Source organism: Lipotes vexillifer, unplaced genomic scaffold (assembly GCF_000442215.2).
Source record: "Lipotes vexillifer unplaced genomic scaffold, Lipotes_vexillifer_v1.1 scaffold18, whole genome shotgun sequence".
Taxonomy (NCBI): domain Eukaryota; kingdom Metazoa; phylum Chordata; class Mammalia; order Artiodactyla; family Lipotidae; genus Lipotes; species Lipotes vexillifer.
Window position 1 is genome coordinate 983,524 of NW_006782126.1, and position 15,196 is coordinate 998,719.

General features: G+C 38.1%; 1 protein-coding gene across 1 annotated transcript in view; it reads left to right on the forward strand.

The window, feature by feature from the left end:
* Positions 1-14,374, forward strand: part of NT5DC1 (5'-nucleotidase domain containing 1) — a 119,422-nt gene extending 105,048 nt beyond the window's left edge. Inside the window, exons 9-12 of the mRNA XM_007454989.1 lie at positions 2,727-2,845; positions 3,933-4,085; positions 8,317-8,485; positions 14,056-14,374. Of these exons, the coding sequence (XP_007455051.1) occupies positions 2,727-2,845; positions 3,933-4,085; positions 8,317-8,485; positions 14,056-14,171 (557 nt within the window). The 3' untranslated portion in view covers positions 14,172-14,374. The remainder of the gene's footprint in view (positions 1-2,726; positions 2,846-3,932; positions 4,086-8,316; positions 8,486-14,055) is intronic.
* The last annotated feature ends 822 nt before the right edge of the window (positions 14,375-15,196 follow it).

Consider the following 15,196-nt stretch of genomic DNA (forward strand, 5'->3'; position numbering starts at 1 on the left):
CCCGCACCCCAAAAAAAAAAAAAAAAAAAAAAAAAATCAAGTTACAGAACAGTGTGCCGAATATGCTGATATTTGCATTTAAAAGGGAGGAGGGGTCACGGGTGTTGTATTAGTTTGCTAGGGCTACTGTAACAAAATACCACAAACTGAGTGGCTGAAACAATGGAAATTTCTTTTTTCACAGTTCTGGAGGCTAGAAGTCTAAGGTCAAGGTGTCAAAAAGATTGGTTTCTTCCGAGGCCTTTCTTCTTGGCTTATAGATGGCCATCTTCTCCCTGTAGCATCACATGGTCTTTCTTCTGTGTCCTAATTGCCTAATTATGTGTCCTAATTTCCTCTTTTTATGAGGAAGCCAATAGTATTGGATTAGGGCCCACCCCATGGCCTCATTTTAACTCAGTCACCTCTTGAAAGGCCCTGTCTCCAAGTACAGTCACATTCTGGGGAACAGAGTTAGTGCTTCAGCATATGAATTTGAGGGGACCACAGTTCAGCTCATAATAGATATATACATGTGCCCAAACTAATCAAATTGTATGCTTTATGCGCAGTTTACTGTATGTCAATTATACCTCAATAAATGTATTTCAAAAGTGGAGAAAAAGAATATACATTTATATTTGCTTTTATATGCATAAAAGAGTGATTACCTTTTGCAGAAGAGGTGAGCACATAGCAGGTAGAGTTCAAAATTGAGTCTTTTAAAAATACTTAAATGTATTACTGATTCAAAAACATCACACAAATACATACTTTTAAAACATTGGTAAGGTAGTAACACCAAAGGCTCTGGGAGTTGGGAGAAGCTGCTGGGAGCTGCCGCAGGAGCCAGTTCTGACGTCACACCAGTCAGGCCCAGGCACATGAGTTCTCTGGCTCTCTGTCTTATCTGAGTCGTGGAGCTTGCTTTCTTCAAGGCTGTCAGCCATAGCCTTGACTGTCATTTCCCCATATTAATTTTGTAACTATTATGCTGACTAAAAATGTACTGTTTTGTTTTTACTTGTCCATATGGTTTTACAGTTAAAAAATGAGATTTACGTTGTTATTGTAAAACACAGCTATATCCAGAAGCAAATTATAGTTTTCAAAAGAGTTTTAGTTTGATTTACTATTTGCTTTAATTGATTGTTGTCTTACTCCTTGTCTTCTAGCCCTAATTTGAAGTCCTTTTGAGGGGTGATTGTAGCAGTTTGGTAACTTTGGGCAGATTCCTTAGCTTCTCCAGATATCAGTTTCTGCACCTGTGAATTGAAGGGATCGCAGCTAAGACTTCTTCAACCCTACGTGGCCCACACATGTGCTCCATCTGCATTAATTCACTTATACACTCTATGAGGAAAGTACTGTTATTATCCCCATTTTAAAACTGAGGAAACAAATCACAGTCACTCTCTTATCCCCTTTGTCCTCCTCTGTTTTTTTTCTATTGTATTTATTATCTTCTAATATACTTTTAAAGTAAACTTTTTCAAATCAGTGTCATCATTGTACTGCTTGCAGGGCACATTTATTTATATTATGTGAAAATGAAAGTTCATGTAACTGTTTCCCATAGACCATGAAAAGAAGTGTGAAAATGTTTGGGTTTATAAAGATTGTGCTTGAAGCTTCCTTGAGTTTGTTTCCTTGGACTGTATCGCTTCCACTTGGGCTCTGATGCTTTCACAGCCCACACTGGCTCCCTGCTGCTGGAATTAATAGTTTTCTGAGTCCCACAGCTTCCCAGTTATGGAGGTTCTACCAGAGCCCTGGAAGCTGCCCTGCATGAATTAGTACCCTACAGAGCAGCTTCCAGTGTGGGAGCTGGAAACGGGGAGGGGGAGGGAGGGGTTTGTGTAAAGTGAGTATTTTGTTTTGGTCTTTGTATAAAGAAGGGTTTTTTCCTTTTTGTTCATTACTGAGTCCCAATATGTGAGAAATTATGATTCTGTAGATTTGTTTTTAATAAGCAATGGAAAGATGCCCTTCCCACTGTTCCTGTACAGTGGACCTCTACATATCAAATGTACATTTGCTTTCAAAAATATTTGCGTAAATTACTCATTTCCCAGTTGCCATCAAACCCACATTATTTACATGGTAAGACATTCTGTGCTAAGTACAGACAGACAGACAGACATGAGAAATAATTGGTTTTCACTGTGTTTCTCCAGGAATATGCTGAGTCATCTTAGACTCTTAATGTTAAGCTAATACATGGTGGATTTTTTACTACTCTTTAGAGAATAGTAGGGTTTTCATTTGATTGTGCAGAAGAATTTAAAATGGCTGCTGAAATGTCAACCAAATAGGCATAAATATCTCTTGACCTTAAGCTGGCAGTTGCTGTGATATGGCTTTAATTATCTGTAAATGTGTTTTTAGAATTCCTTGTTCTGGAGGAGTTCACTCATATCATTGTGATATGTTGGACTCATTTTTTATCACCAACAATGGGGGAGACTCTGCCTTTGTGAGGGAAGAGGGTGTGTAGGATATCTCTGTACCTTCCTCTCAATTTTGCTGTGAACTTAAAACCACTCTTTAAAAAAAAAAATCTTTGAAAAGTATATATATTTACATCCATGAAGTGCTCGTGATATATAGGTGATCACTGAATGCTAGCTCCCATCCCCACATGGTTCCTTCTTGTACGTGTCCTGCAGCCATGCCAGAGTGTGGTCTGTCCAGCTGGGTGCTATCACTTGATTAAAAAGTATGTGATTGTCCAACTGTGCTTTCAGAGAATGACGAGGAACAAGAGGCCCTGCCATCTCTGGATAAACCTGGCTGGTACTCCCAAGGGAATGCGGTCCACCTTTATGAACTTCTGAAGAAAATGACTGGCAAACCTGAACCCAAGGTATTTTCTGACTGAGCCCAGTTTACAAGGGCTTGGAGATATAAGCCCTTGTAAACTGAAACCATAACTCTAAATGATCTGTGAGGGAATCATCTGCCTCTGCCTGTCTGCCAACCTCCTTGCCTACCTCTTCTGCTTAAATAAGCCTTTCCTTTGTTGATATACATTGAGTCTTTCTCTGTAACAGAGAAAAACAGATGTTCCAAGTAGGAGGCCACAGACCTGAGAGATACAGTGGAATAGTGTGTGGGTTACCGAGGAATGTTATCCTGATAACTGTTCATCAGGAATATTTTTATGTGTAAAACAAGCAGTAACTGATTATACTATAGACTGAAGACACATTAGCTTTTAACATCCTGGCCACATTGTTGATGTTGGACGTTGGTATATTTTTAACAGCAGGATGCTTTCTTCTAAAAAACGTTTGCCAGGAGCCCCATGAGAAGGAAGGGTCAGTGGGTCACTGAGCCCTACTCCACTGACTCGTACACTGTCACAGCCCCCTGGGGACTCCTGCCTTGGAGGTTCTAGTTCATGTTCCCTTAACCTTGTTTCCTCATCTGTAAATTAAGAGACATGGACTAGATCAATGAGGCTTTGCCTCAGAATGCCTGGGAAGGGTCCCAGAGTCCACTTGCCCAAGCCCACCCACTCTCAGAGATTCTGTTTCAGCAGGTCTGGGTGGCGCCCAGAAACTGGTAAATTGGTTGTGTTGTGCATTCTTGCTAATCTAACCCTCTGTAACAGGTTGTCTCCAATATCTCACCAGCTCTTCAATTCCAGGGGCAGGTTTAACTGTAACCATATGGGCTCTTTCATTTTTATTTCAGAAAATTGAATTCACTTATCTTCTGCCTTTCTTCTACCTGCAGATGAATTGTGTAACTTCTTAAACCTGACCCCTTGTGAATCAAATAGTACAGGTCACCTGTGAAATTATTGAAGGAAATTTAAGACGTCTGTGCAACTTTTACATCACTTAACTCTGATACCTGTTGAGGGATTTTCTTCTGCCTTCTATAAAATGAACACTACTCTTCCACAGTTCTCATGTCTCAAACAGAATTTGCTCTCTGACTTACAGGTTGTTTACTTTGGTGACAGCATGCATTCAGATATTTTCCCAGCCTGTCATTATAGTAATTGGGAGACAGTCCTCATCCTGGAAGAGCTCAGAGGGGACAGAGACGGGAAGCCTGAGGACTCAGAGCCTCTAGAGAAGAAAGGAAAATATGAGGTAAGGGTCTCCTTTGGTTCTTTCCTTGAAAGAAAAGCCTTGTGTTTCACGTATCCTAGAAAGTGCTTGTTTGTGCCAAGAGAGATGAAATCTGTTGGCACTTACTGTAATCTTCATGCCATCTCAGCTCTACAGTTGATCTTGTGGATAGTTGTTAAATGATGCCAAGATAAATGCTGTTGACCATTAATGTAATGGTCTGTAACGTCTGTCTTCCGAGTTCTCTACTTTCATCCAGTGCTGTGGCACCGTGGCCGTGTTTTGGCTGATGATGAGGCGGCCACATCCTGACTCACTGCAGTTATACTCTACCTCTTTTGCTTGGCCATGAAAGCCCTTGTGCTCTCACTTCATGGGTCTAACTTAACAAAATTGGTAGCTCCCTTAAGCTTACTCCTGAGCCACCCAAAATGAACTTAGGTAAAGACTTGAGGGAAAGAAAAGTAAAATATGTCATAAATCTAGAAAGGGAAAAATAGTGTATATGAGCAAAAATAAGCAGAAAAGAAGAAAGGTGAGAAAATAAAATGCATTTTCCTAAATTCATTCCAGTGGAACAGTCTAAAAAGAAGGGAAAACACAAGTCAAAAAACAAATATCCAATCAAAAAATAACAATAAACTATCAAGCCATGGAAAAACATGGAGTAACCTTAAGTGCATATTACTAAGTGAAAGAAGCCAGTTCCAAAAAGGCTGCATACTGTATACAACTATATGACATTCTGGAAAAGACCAGTGGGTGCCCCGGGGCTCAGGGGGGAAGGAGATGCTCTATTTATCTGGAAACCTAAAACTGTTCTAAGAAATAAAGTCTATTTATTTAAAAAAAAAAAAAAAAAGAGGGCTTCCCTGGTGGCGCAGCGGTTGAGAGTCCGCCTGCCGTTGCAGGGGACACGGGTTCGTGCCCTGGGCGGGAAGATCCCACATGCCGCGGAGCCTGCGCGTCCTGAGCCTGTGCATCGCAACGGGAGAGGCCACAACAGTGAGAGGCCCGCATACCACAAAAAAAAAAAAAAAAAGAAAGAAAAAGGATAGCTATAAGTAGATGCAACTGAATGTTAGAATAAAGGGGTCAGGTTTCTACAAGGTTTCCACTGAGTAGCATTTGGTCTTCAGTGTGACATTGGAAGTTCTGTGGACTGAGTTAAAAAGAGCTTTAAAATAACCTTCCAGGAGGTGGGCCTTCTAATCCGAGGGATTTGGGAGGAGGTTTCCCCTGAAGAGAAATAAGGAGATTTGGTTTCTTCAGAATGATTTGAGAATGCACAGACAGTAATAAGGAAATGAAGAATCAGTGGGAATGTTTCCTTTAGCATTACATAGACAGTAGCTCCATCCCTCTCCCACAGACGCCTTTTCTTGTTCATTAGTTATAAACACATCATGAACAAAGAGTGAATAACTGGCTCTTCGACAGGAAACAGTGAGTCAACAGCTTGAATATTTTATTTCCCAAGATAGAAATGATATAATGTTCCTTTATCATCACACTCCACCTCCCCACCCCAGCCCTGCTCCACTGAACATACATGTCCTTAATAAATCCACCCACTGTGACTGAAGAGACAGGATTTGGTAGCTTTCTGTTGGGTGTACACACACATACACATATTTCAGAACAATACTCAAAACTTTCATCACAACTATCAGACATAAGTAAGAGCTTATTGGATTAGCAGAGATATCTTAATAAGGCCACTCATTAAATGACCAGTCTGACACCATTGTCTTGTTCAACATATACTAAGTTTTTAATTTGTGCAAGCCTCCCTACTATGAGTATCAGGGACTTCTAATTGAATCATACACAGATCCTTTTAACAGAACATATTAGTCTGTGGATAAAAGGGGTCAGGGAGCTTGAGTATACAGATAAAGCATAACTGCGTCCAGAGGGTACAAATTATAAAAGAATTACGAACAAGACAGGATGGATACTTCATTGAGGAAAATTAGTGAAAATTTTATAAAAAATGTAGAATGTGAGGTAAACATTGAAGGACAGGTACATTTTCAACTGATGGAAATAACATTCTTGGTTCAGGAAGTAACATGAGTAAGTGTACAGAGATTGTAATGTACAGGCTACAGTACACAGTCTTGACCGTAAAATAGCAGATGTGTAGGTTTGTCAACCAAAGGCATCACTAGCAGTTTTTGGATGTGCAGGCAACAGGGGCGAAGCTTTCATTTAGCAGCTGTGTGAAGGATGGGCTCAGCACATGGGAAGGGATGCTGTGGTGGGCTGTCCCAGCAGCCCAGACTAGAGGTGATACAAACATGAACAGTGGGCACTAGTGAGAAAGAGATGGAGAGAGTACATGGCGGATGTTCTGGATGCACAGCTAGCTGGGTGCTGGTCGTAGGAGCTGAGACACAAAACATCGATGGTTTTCAAGTGCAGCCAACTGGAATTGATGGGTTTTATTCATATAAATATGGAAGTCATGAGAAAGACCTGGTTTTGTGAGGAGAGAGATATGATTGGTTTAATGTTGAATCCCATTTCTTTGAAATAGCTGGAGGATGAGATCAAACTGGTTTGGGAGATAGGTTAGGATAAGCGAGGAAAACTGAGAGATGTCTAAGGGAGAGAGACAAGAGAGAAAGAGAAGAAAAGAAGATAGAAGCTTGGTGAGAACACTTACCATTAAGGGATGAAATCTATAAGATATAAAGGCTCAATGAAAATAGGAGTGCTCCTTGTTGATATATTCAAGAAATGGCATGATTCTTTTGATTAGTGATATATATTTTTTATATTTGAGAAAATGAGTCATTAAAACTTCAGCATCAGAATAAACAAAGATTACCATCTGTCCATTTTGGCTGCTGTAACAAAATACCATAGACTGGCTGGCTTATAAGCAACAAACATATATTTCTCAGAGTTCTAGAGACTGGGAAGTCCAAGATCATGGTGCCAGCTGATTCATTGTCTGGTGAGGGCCCACTTCCTCATAGACCACCGTCTTCTCCCTGTACCCTCACATGGCAGAAGGGAGAAGGTAGCTTTCTGGGATCTCTTTTATAAGGACACTAATCATGAGGGCTTCATGAGGGCTCCACCCTCATGACCTAAGCACCTTTTCAAGGCCTCACCTCATAATTCCATCATCTTGGGGGTTAGGATTTCAACATATGAATTTTGGAAGGACACAAACATTTAGACAATAACAGCATCCATAATACATTGAACCAGAAAGGGTAAACAGGTCTGTTTTCCTCTTTTCAAAGGAATAATGTGCAGCCCAGATTACCACTCAGTGTTGGCAGAACCATTATCTACATATAGCCTGTGTGATGTGAGTCATTTCTTCTCACACTCATTATTTTAGAAAAGACAATGAAGTAAATAAAGAAAAGTGACACTATAAACTTGTCTTTACACCTTGAGAAATTATATCTAAATACACCTTAAATGTACACACAGAAGCATAGATATTTATATTCCATACTGCTCTTAAATATCTTTGGTGAAATCTAGATAGATTCTTGCTAAGTGATTTCTAAACACCATCACCTGAAAAACACATACTTTCATCTTGCTTCACAAAGTGAGTTCCAGCGCAAAGAATCATGAATCTAAAGGCATATTTGGGATTCTTTGCTGCTCCAAAATGAAGTTTTCATCAGAAAAGGATGACAGATTTTATAATCCAACTTCTATGGACGTGACAGGGTTTTTTTCAATTCTTAGTTTTATACTATACCCATGAAACACTGAGAAGTATTTTTTGAATGAGTCTTATTTAGTCTGCAACATTTCTGTGCCTGCTATGTCCTAGGCACTAAGCCTTTAAGGATACACTAATACATGAGATAGTTCCTAACCTTCTGTAGTTCATAATCTGTCCAGGGCGAAAAGTAAATAGTATGATAATTGCAAGATAGTATGAGAAGTACCATGTTAGGGATAAACTCAAGAGTGTGAGAAAATGGAGGAGACCTAATCCAACGCAACTGTGGGAAATCAAGGAAAATATCCTGGGTGGCATCCAAGCCGGATCCCAAAGGATGAGAAAGGGGTTCCCAAACAAAGCCAGAGGAGAATACACTAAAGGACTACAAAGTTTTGTTTTACTTTTTATATAGTATATAGTCTGGTTAAAGTTAAACAACTGAAATTCCTACACAGTTCTATTTTGATTTACTTATTGGTGGAAAAAACTTATAATGAGGTTGAACACTAATTAATCACAGTTTCGTTATTCTATTTCTTGTTTCAGGGACCGAAGGCAAAGCCTCTAAATAGATTATCTAAAAAATGGGGCTCTTTTTTTATTGATTCAGTTTCCGGACTGGAAAATACAGAAGATTCCTTGGTTTATACATGGTCTTGTAAGAGAATCAGTGCTTACAGCACTATTGCAATTCCAAGTATTGAAGCAATAGCAGGTAAGGCAGATAATACTTATAAAACTTTACCTGCTGCTGGACAGTAATGACCTGAAGTACTAGAATTCTTTTCTTTCTTTTTTTAATTTTATTTATTTTTTTACGAATTTATTTTATTTTATTTTTTTGGCTGTGTTGGGTCTTTGTTGCCGCACACGTTCTTTTCTCTAGTTGTGGCGATTGGGGGCTACTCTTCGTTGCGATGCACGGGCTTCTCATTGCGGTGGCTTCTCTGGAGCACCGGCTCTAGGTGCACAAGCTTCAGTAGTTGCAGCACACGGGCTCAGTAGTTGTGGCTTGCGGGCTCTAGAGCACAGGCTCAGTAGTTGTGGCACACGGGCTTAGTTGCTCTGCGGCACGTGGGATCTTCCCGGACCAGGGCTCGAACCCATGCCTCCTGCACTGGCAGGTGGATTCTTAACCACTGTGCCACCAGGGAAGCCCTAGAATTCTTTTCTTCAAAAGAAGAAAATTTTCCCATGGCATTTATAGATTTTTCTTGGGTAACACCTAGATATGGCAGTTTAGGTAATTAAGACCTGCCTGTCCGCTGAAGCCAACTACAAATGCTGTACTTTTTTTTTTTTTTTTTTTTATTTTGCCTGGAGTCATAGGAGAAAGCTAGGGAAGAGTTACCAGGACAGGATGCTAAGGAGGCCAAGTAAGGTGAACCTGACTTTGGGGGCTACTTATCCCCCCGTTTGCTAACTCAGGAGAAGGCACTCAAAGAAGTGAGTGGGCTTTTCGTAGTTTCATGAACCTACAGGGGTAGAAAGTGGAAGGTAGGGCCTGCCAAAGGAGGGGTGGGCCTGGTGGACTCTCTCAATCTCTGTTGAGACTCTGAAGGATGAATTAGAAGTAGGCATTCACAGGAACTGAAGCTCAGCTTTAAATCAGCTGAATCCCTAAAACTGGATTGAGGAGATTCTAGATTGGTAGTGCCCCAAGGCACCTGGTAAGAATTAATGACTGTTCTCTTTTGAGGAAGATAACATCATTCTAGGACTCAAATTATTTCAAAAAACAATTAATACAAGGTTCAGCACATAATGAAAAATAACCAGGCACACAAGGGTACGAGACTACACTAACAGAAATAACCAAGTCCAAGTACAGAAAAGAAAGGAATGAGAAATTTGGTAGCTATGTAAAAACTAGTAAAAAGGGGAAATTCTAAAATTGAAATATTAAAAAGTAAAAATTAAGAACTTAATGGATGGGTTTAACAGAAGATTAGACACAGGAAAAGTGAATTAGTACGCTGGAAAATAGGCCAAAAGAAAATAGCCACAATGAAGCCTGAAGAGAAAAAAGCATGGAAGATACAGAAGAGGGACTAAGAGACACAGGAGATATAATGAGAAGGAATAAGATTCCTATAATTAGAAACTTAGGAGATGAGAGAATAAGCCAAAAGCAATAGCTACAACAGGCTTTCCAAAAATGATGAAAGAAAATAAGCCAAAGGTTTAAGTAGCCCAAAGAACTGAAACACAATACATAAAGGGAAATCCCAAAGTTAACTGCTAAAGACCAGATAATTAAGAAATATTAAAAGCAGTCAGAGAATAAAGACAGATTGATCTCAAAGGAGTACTTCATAAGTGTTAGACATCTGACACCTCAGTCTTCCCAGAAACAAAAGAAGCCAAAAGACAGTAGAATGATATCTTTAAATTGCTGAAAGAAAATGCTTGTCAGTCTTGATGGAATTCGATACCAAGTAAAGATATCATTAAAGAATAAAAGAAAAATATTTTTAGACAAAATGGAGAAAATGTATCTCTAGAAGACCTGCACTATATAGAAAATACTAAAGGGTCTTGTTCTTCATGCAAAAGTGAGAATGATCCCTCTTGGAAGACTGGAGATGAAAGAAGTGAATATACAGCAACAAAAGGATGTATGAATAAATTAAAATGAATATTTACAGTTAGAAACAATTTTTTTAAATCCTGTGGGGTTTAAGTAAAGAATTTTAAGACATATGACACCAATGGCATATAAATCACAAAATGGGACAGCTGGAGTTAAATGTGTTCTAACATCCTTTATTATATGGCAAAGGATGAGAGTATGTTAGTTATTAAGTCAAAAATGCATCTCGTAATCTCTAAGATAACTACCAAAAGCATTGTAATGATATATGTACCGAACTAATTATGTAAAATAATTTTAACCCCCCCCAAAAAAAAACAAAAATGGAGAGAAAAATGGGGAGAATGGGAGGCAGAAAGTTTGAATATCAAGATAGAAAGAGACAATACCATGTTAATGGTAACCAAAAGAAAGTTAGAGTTAGCTCTATTAATATGAAGGGAAAAAAATCCCTTAACATGAAAGAGAATCACTTCATAATAATAAATTCTGGTTTCAGAAACAGTATCACTGAAAGTCCGAGGTATTCACCCTCTCTTCTCTCAGGTCAGAATTTAATCCCTCCCTGTTTTCTCAATACCAAGAGACTGCTGAAAAATCTACTGTGCTTTAGAGGGGTATGTTTCTGCTTGCTTCTTAGTTTCCTGAAGTTCCCTTGAAGGGCTTGAGTCTAGAATCTGGTTCTCCACCCCTTTGTTTATAGCAGGTTCCAGCCCCTCACTTTTTGTCTCTGTAGCCCTTCAAGACTGCCAAAATCTCTTCTGGTTTTTCTGCTGCTAGTAACTGTCCCTGCCCCGCCCCCAGCCAGAATTCTGGTGCCTAAAGAGAAAAGCTGTGGCAGAATGTTGGCTCACTTCACTGAAGCTTGTTCCTTCCCAGGAAGTGTTTGTCCTCAGGTCTTAGTTGCCTCTTCAACTCTCCAATAACTTCACTCTGATATTTTTATTTTATCTAGCTTTTCTAGTTGTCTCAGCTCCAATTCAGAAGTGGAAGTCTACTTTTTTTTGAACCTCAGATTCTTCTTCCTTAAACTGGGTATACCACCCTCACAGGGTGGATATGAGAGAAAGTAAAGTAAGATATTTATCTGATATTTATTGGTAGGATGATGATGACCCTAAGATATGTGTGACCTTCCAAAAGGTCCATCCACTATGCCATTATACAAATCCAATATGTCAATATATCTTACTCACTGAAATAATATCTCATTCTCACCAGTTTCAAAAGATTGATTTTTTTTTTCATTTTGTTCTATGCTTACACACATAAAATTAAAGGATATATTTCTTCCTTTCACATACAATTTTCCTATTAAAGAAATGGACCCTGTAACTTGAAGGGAGGGCCTGGCCCAGGACTAAACTATTATTTTCAATTTTTTATATTTCACTCTTTCTTTCCTTCAAAGTGACTCAAATTTATAGTGAGAGAGTAGGGTTGTGTGATAATAGAAGTCACTGAATTATTCTAAAGTACCTGGATAGAAACTGTTCAGTGGGATATAGTTGTGAAATAGTAAAAGAGTCAAGGAAAAGTGACTCTCTATTATTCCAGGATTTAAATATTTCTCAAAAAATGGGAAAATAATCCCCTGTCTGTCTTCTGGGGTAATCACTTCTCCTTAAGGAAGCAGTAGTAACATCAGTGTGGCTCCCATTTTCACTTTCCAAAAGCTTTCTTCCTCAGCACCCTGGAAAAGAATTTGGCAGAGCCTTTGTCTTCTAACTTTTTAGGACAAAATACTTCGACTCACCAGTAGTCAAACAAAGCTAAAGAAGTCAATTTGGGGTTGGGGGGGAGAATTAGAGAGTTGGTAAGTTATATTTGATTGTCGATTTTGATGTCCAAGACATTGCCTCTAAAAGCAAAGTGTTAGTCTCTCTTTAACTTAGCACTCATTGCTTATGATCACATTCTCATAAGGAAATTATATCTCACACAGAATTTGAAATTTACTATTTCAGTAACATATTCAGTAAATTTGGATAGTACTGTGTAATTGACCTCCAAGTAAGAAAAATGGCTGAAAGAAAAATGGTGTGATGGTCATGGCTTTAGACATATTGAAGATAGGATCTTTATATAAATGTTATCCTGCTAGTATCTTTAAAAAAAGTCCCGAGAGTTGTTCTGTTTCTGTCTGTGTTGTTTTACATTGAACTTACTGTTTAAGAATATTCATTTTGGTTCTCTTCATTTAATTATTAGATAATGTGGTTGATATTATGGTGTATTTAGTACACAGAGTTTAATAGAACATCATTGTGGTAAACAAGAATTTGGTTCTTTGTCTACCATTCTCTTTTCTTCCAAAAAGCACCCAACAGTGACTTTTCTAAGACATGCAAATGTCTCCCTCTTGTTGAATCCCCAATCTGGATGTACTTGTTTTAACACAATAGTAATCTGATCTCAGTTTGGCTATTCCATACCCAGATTTCTTAACCTTAGTAGACTTTATCTGCTACCTAGGAGAGAGAATAAAATTTTTGTTTTAAATGAGATAGGAAATGAAAAACCTGATATTCCCCCTTTTTTGTATTCATGTAATGTTTTTTTATTCATCAATATTCTGTTAGATGTGGTTCTCTCATTGACATTTAAATGCTTAGGAGGTATTTGTATAGATGTTATAAAAGTTTGCAATATACATTACCATGATGGTTGGTTTATAAGCATTTTGATAATGTAATCATTTTAACCTTATAACAGCTTTTAAAACATTTACTTTAGGAAGTGTGTAGGAAATACAGAGAAAGAGGTGGCTGGGTCAGCTCGCAGCCTGTATCATTTTTGTGGCTTATAAGAAATCCAGGACCTCAGATGCACTATTTTAGAAACTCAGTTTTTATCAATGTACTTTCCAATGTATTTTAATGAGCCTTTTTAATGGCTCAAAATATGCTCCAGCTAATTTGAAGCAGTGAAGGCCAGTGAAATTCACTAATACAAATGTTTTTCTGTTTATAGTAATCTTAGCTTTCTCTGGCCTCAGAAAGGCAGTGTTCCTTCTGCCCAATCTTTAGCACTAGTTTTCTCCTCATAAGGATTAACTATTTGGGTCTTAATAACTCTCACTGGCATTTAATATAAAGTGTAATTTTTATGTTAGTATCATTTTCAAAATACTGAGTACTACCAAATAATGTTTTACTTGTGAAATTTGTGAAATAAGGATGACTACCCAGTATCTGCATGTGGAATGACTATCATTACATGACATATAACGTTTCACTTGTAATATTTCTGGTAATGGTTCTTTGAAGAGGCTTGGGAAGAAAATATCTGAAGGCTAGCTTTTGAGATACTTATATTGAAGATGTCACAGTGTCCCACCATCAATAAAGTATGAATTTTATGTTCTCTCCCCCCCTCTTGTGGCTGTGTGTTTGTGTGTGTGCGTGTGTGTGTGTGATGCTTATCATATGGAAAAAGTTGCCATATTGTGCATATTAGAATTCTTATTTAGCTAAGCATTCAAAGATTATTCTTAGTAACTATTACTAAGGGCTATGAAGATTATTAGTTCTCATTTACCAGTTACATCATGCAACCTATCCACGTGACAAAAGAAATATTAAAATTATGAAACTAAAAATGTTTTATTATCAATGACTATCAAATTTCGATTTGTTTATATTTATGAAAGTTCTTTTGAAATCTGCAGAATCTTTTTTTTTTTTCCCCAGAATTACCCCTGGACTACAAATTTACAAGTTTCTCTTCAAACAATTCAAAAACAGCAGGCTATTATCCAAACCCTCCATTGGTCTTATCAAATGATGGGAAACTGACAACCAAATAAACTATGTTTACTGAAAAGTGAAGAACCATATGTACAGCAAATGTACTGTAAAAATGTTAATTTTCAAAAACTACTGTAAAAGCTTTATAGAAACAAATTCTTAATGAAGTGACCAAGAAATTGGTATGTTTTTCCATAGGTCTTCTTTCTATAGAGATCATCTTGATACCCAGCAACTTTCATTATGTTAAAATCTCAATATCTTAGAACTGAAAAGAATCTTATTAATATTTTCTATACTAGCAGTTCTGAGATTAGAATCACCTGGGGATATATATACATACACATGCATATTTACACATTTGCCTAGACCAGTGGTTCTCAAAGTGTGTTCCCCAAACCACTAGCATAGCAGCACCTGCAAACCTGATAGAAATGCAAATTTACAGGCCCCATCCCAGACATACAGAATCAGAAACTCTGGGAATGGGACCCAGCAATCTGTGCTTAATTACAGTGTGGTTCACACTAAAGTTCAAGAACATTGACTAGACCATAACCTCCAGACATTGGTTTAATTGGTCTGGGGATACAGATGAGCATTGATGTCTTTAATATGCCCCAGGAAAATGCAGCCAGAATTGAGAACAACTGATCTACACCTGTTGTTTCAACTTACAGTTCAGAACACCAAGTCTAGTAAGATTAAATTATTTTAACTATGCTATTTTTGTGGTTACCAAAGCAAGGAAGTAGACATGATGTCTTCTGAGACCACACAGCCATAATGGGACAGGGATGATAGAGAAGCCAACTGTTTCAGCCTCCAATGTTACCCATTAGGGTTTTTTTCCTCCCTAATAATGTTAAAGGCTGTTTACTTCACTCTAAGGCATGTAATCTCAGTGGGGCAAAAATTGGTTCTTGGGGTGAAAAAAATCTTAGTATAATGCAATGGATTATGGTCCTCCATATGTCAACCCTACTCAATAAAATCTTATTCCTTAGTATTAATTTCTCTCATTAGGGAGAAATGTAATTTAAAGTTAAATTTATTAAATATTTTTCTCCTAGGGCGGGGGGGG